We start from the raw sequence: 2,771 nt of genomic DNA on the forward strand, positions 1-2,771 counted from the left end.
ATATATATATATATATATATATATATATATATATATATATATATATATATATATATATATATATATATATATATATATATATATATATATATATATATATATATATATATATATATATATATATATATATATATATATATATATATATATATATATATATTCTTTCTTCGGTGAATAAAAATTGCATAATAATCAAAATCAAATTAATATAGCTAATATTTTTATTAATTATTTTTACTTGCTTTACTAATTAAAAAAAACCTAACTTGTTCTTCAAGTTAATTTTAACTTATACTAGATTGATATTTGTCTCCAACTTTCACAATGGATATCGAAGAATTTTATTCTAGATATTTAAATGTTGAGCTACTATATTTTAGAAGGTAGTTGAGTTCAACATCAACATCAACAAGGAACTTCTAGATGATGCCACGTATACCTAGGAGACCCCACTTCTCCCAACATCCAACCTATGACTTTCTCACTCTAAATGTGTTCTGCCCTATCCCAAAATTCAACGTTTGTTTTTCCCTCAATTCCACCACTATCTTCATCCAAATCCTAACAAACTCATCCACTTAAATCTCTCTGTTAGTTACTATTTTAAATTTATGTTTTACTTATCCTAAGTTTCAATTTCCTATATTTTCTAATTCTGTTACAATCTTATCTTATATCTCTCCCTATATAAACAACACCCTCCTTTCAATTCAATATCAATTTCACTCTGTTTTTGCTCTGTTTTTACTCTGTTTTTAGTGGATTTGAAGAAAAGTTTCCATGGATCCCAATTCCAATCCCAACTCCAAATCCTCCACCAGATTTCATAACCCTTTTGGATCAAGAATAGTAAAAACTGTGTTTTTCCGAACCCTACTTCTTGCTACTGCTATCTCCATCGTTTTACTTCTTCACTCACTACCCACCATGGATTTAGTTCCCAAAACCTACGATCATGATTGCCTCATTGAACTCGAAGATTCAAACATCACTGTATCACCAGGTTCTTATCTCTTCCAGAGTAGGATCATAAGCAATTTCTGGGGTTCCTTCGACTCATTGAACTGCAAAAAAGAAATCAACTTGGTTTCAAGCATAGTCAAAGAGTTGAAGTCTCAACAAAGACTCATGAATCACAGCGTAGAAACTCTCTGTATTGGTGAAGCTTCAAACATAGCTGTTTCCACTTTGCAGAAACTCGGTTTCTCCAATGTGATTAACCATAGCTTCTTCTCATTCAATAAGAAGAATTTTGTTTACTCGCTAGATCGGTATCGCGATGATTCATTCGACTTTGTTTTGTCCGATGATTTCGGGAAAGTTACTGTCCCTGCATTGCTTGTTCTTGAAGTTGAACGGATTCTTAAACCGAACGGAATAGGTGTTTTGCTTTTGGATTTTGATAGTGAGAGTGTTTATTCCACTCACAACATTCACAACATTAACATGATAAGAACTGCTTCACCGGTTTCTTCTTTGTTGCGGTTTTCGTCTATTGTTCATGTTGGAGTTGTCAATAGTCACGGCCTTATTGTTTTCAAGAAAAACTCAAAATCAGAATCGGAATCAGAAACTGAAAGTGAGAAGAGAAGATCTTTATTCCATCATGAAACTCTTCCAGAAGATTGTAGAAGTGTCAACTTTACTAAGAAATTCATGAATCAAATGGAGCCACTTGTGGAGGAGAGAGCACATCAGAAAAAAATCACTTATTTGCCTAAGTTTGTGAATGTTTCTACATATAAGAAGAATCTGGTTTATGTTAATATTGGTGAAAGTGAGGTTAATGATTGGTTTCCGGAATCTTATCCAATTGATAAGAAAGATTTCAATGTTTACTTTGTTCATTACAACGTTTCTGTTATGTTATCGCACGTGAAAGAACCACGTGTTACATTTGTTTATCATCCAGAATTGAATGAAAATTTTACCCTCGAAGGTGAGGTTAATGATGTGGATGAGTATATGGAGGAGGAAGAGTTTGATTTGGTTGTTTGGTTTAAGGAAACAGTGAAGAATGCTGATTTTGTTGTGCTTAAGATGAATGCGGGAAATGTTGAAATGAAGTTTCTTTCTGATATATTTGAAAATGGAGTTATGTGTTTTGTTGATGAGATGTTTCTTAGCTGTGAAGAGAGTGAAGATGGTGAAAGATGCATGAATGTTTATAATGGTCTTAGAAAAAATGGTGTTTTTGTTCATCAATGGTGGAATAGTGAATGAGAAATGGTTTCTCGTTTAGTAGAGATAGAATTTTTTGTTTTCAGTTTAGGAAAATAGGATTTTGAATTTTAATGTTAATGCTATGACTACGAAGCACGAGCATCTTCATGAGTAATTGTAAATAATATTTCATTTTCTTGATTAGTTTTTCTTATGTTGGTGTGTTTGATTCATCAAAGGTTGTAACATTAAAGTTACTTGTTGTTCTTTGTTTTTATTTTAGTTATAGGTTTTTTAGATTGATATTTTTATTTATTACCTTTTTCATGAAAAAGAAATTGCAGTTAATTTATATTGTAACGCCTATAATCAGTATCATAATACTTGCACCAATCAAAATCATAAAAATCTTTACGCGATCATGACTTTATTATTTAAGATATATGTCATAACATAGATAGTTTGCACATGATTATTGTTGGGGGGTGTGGAATAGTTTGAGATCTGGTCGTGCATGTTTATAGTACTTCAATTTTTATTTGCAAAAACATTGGTGGATCTTCAGCATGCTTGGAACATCAATTATTGAATTAAGGACAGGGGCCAAC

The 2,771-nt window shown here is 31.3% G+C and overlaps 1 protein-coding gene across 1 annotated transcript; it reads left to right on the top strand.

Annotated features, from left to right (window-relative positions):
- The first annotated feature begins 386 nt into the window (after nt 1-386).
- Nucleotides 387-2,367, top strand: LOC127098663 (uncharacterized). Its single transcript, XM_051037318.1, has one exon. The coding sequence runs from the start codon at nt 781-783 to the stop codon at nt 2,221-2,223; it is 1,443 nt and encodes a 480-aa protein (XP_050893275.1). The 5' UTR covers nt 387-780; the 3' UTR covers nt 2,224-2,367.
- Nucleotides 2,368-2,771: the final 404 nt, after the last annotated feature.

Source organism: Lathyrus oleraceus, chromosome 6 (genome assembly GCF_024323335.1).
Source record: "Lathyrus oleraceus cultivar Zhongwan6 chromosome 6, CAAS_Psat_ZW6_1.0, whole genome shotgun sequence".
NCBI lineage: Eukaryota > Viridiplantae > Streptophyta > Magnoliopsida > Fabales > Fabaceae > Lathyrus > Lathyrus oleraceus.

What these genes read in the sequence shown, in the direction of transcription:
- LOC127098663 (XM_051037318.1), top strand. Translation starts at nt 781, where the DNA reads ATGGATCCCAATTCCAATCCCAACTCCAAATCCTCCACCAGATTTCAT.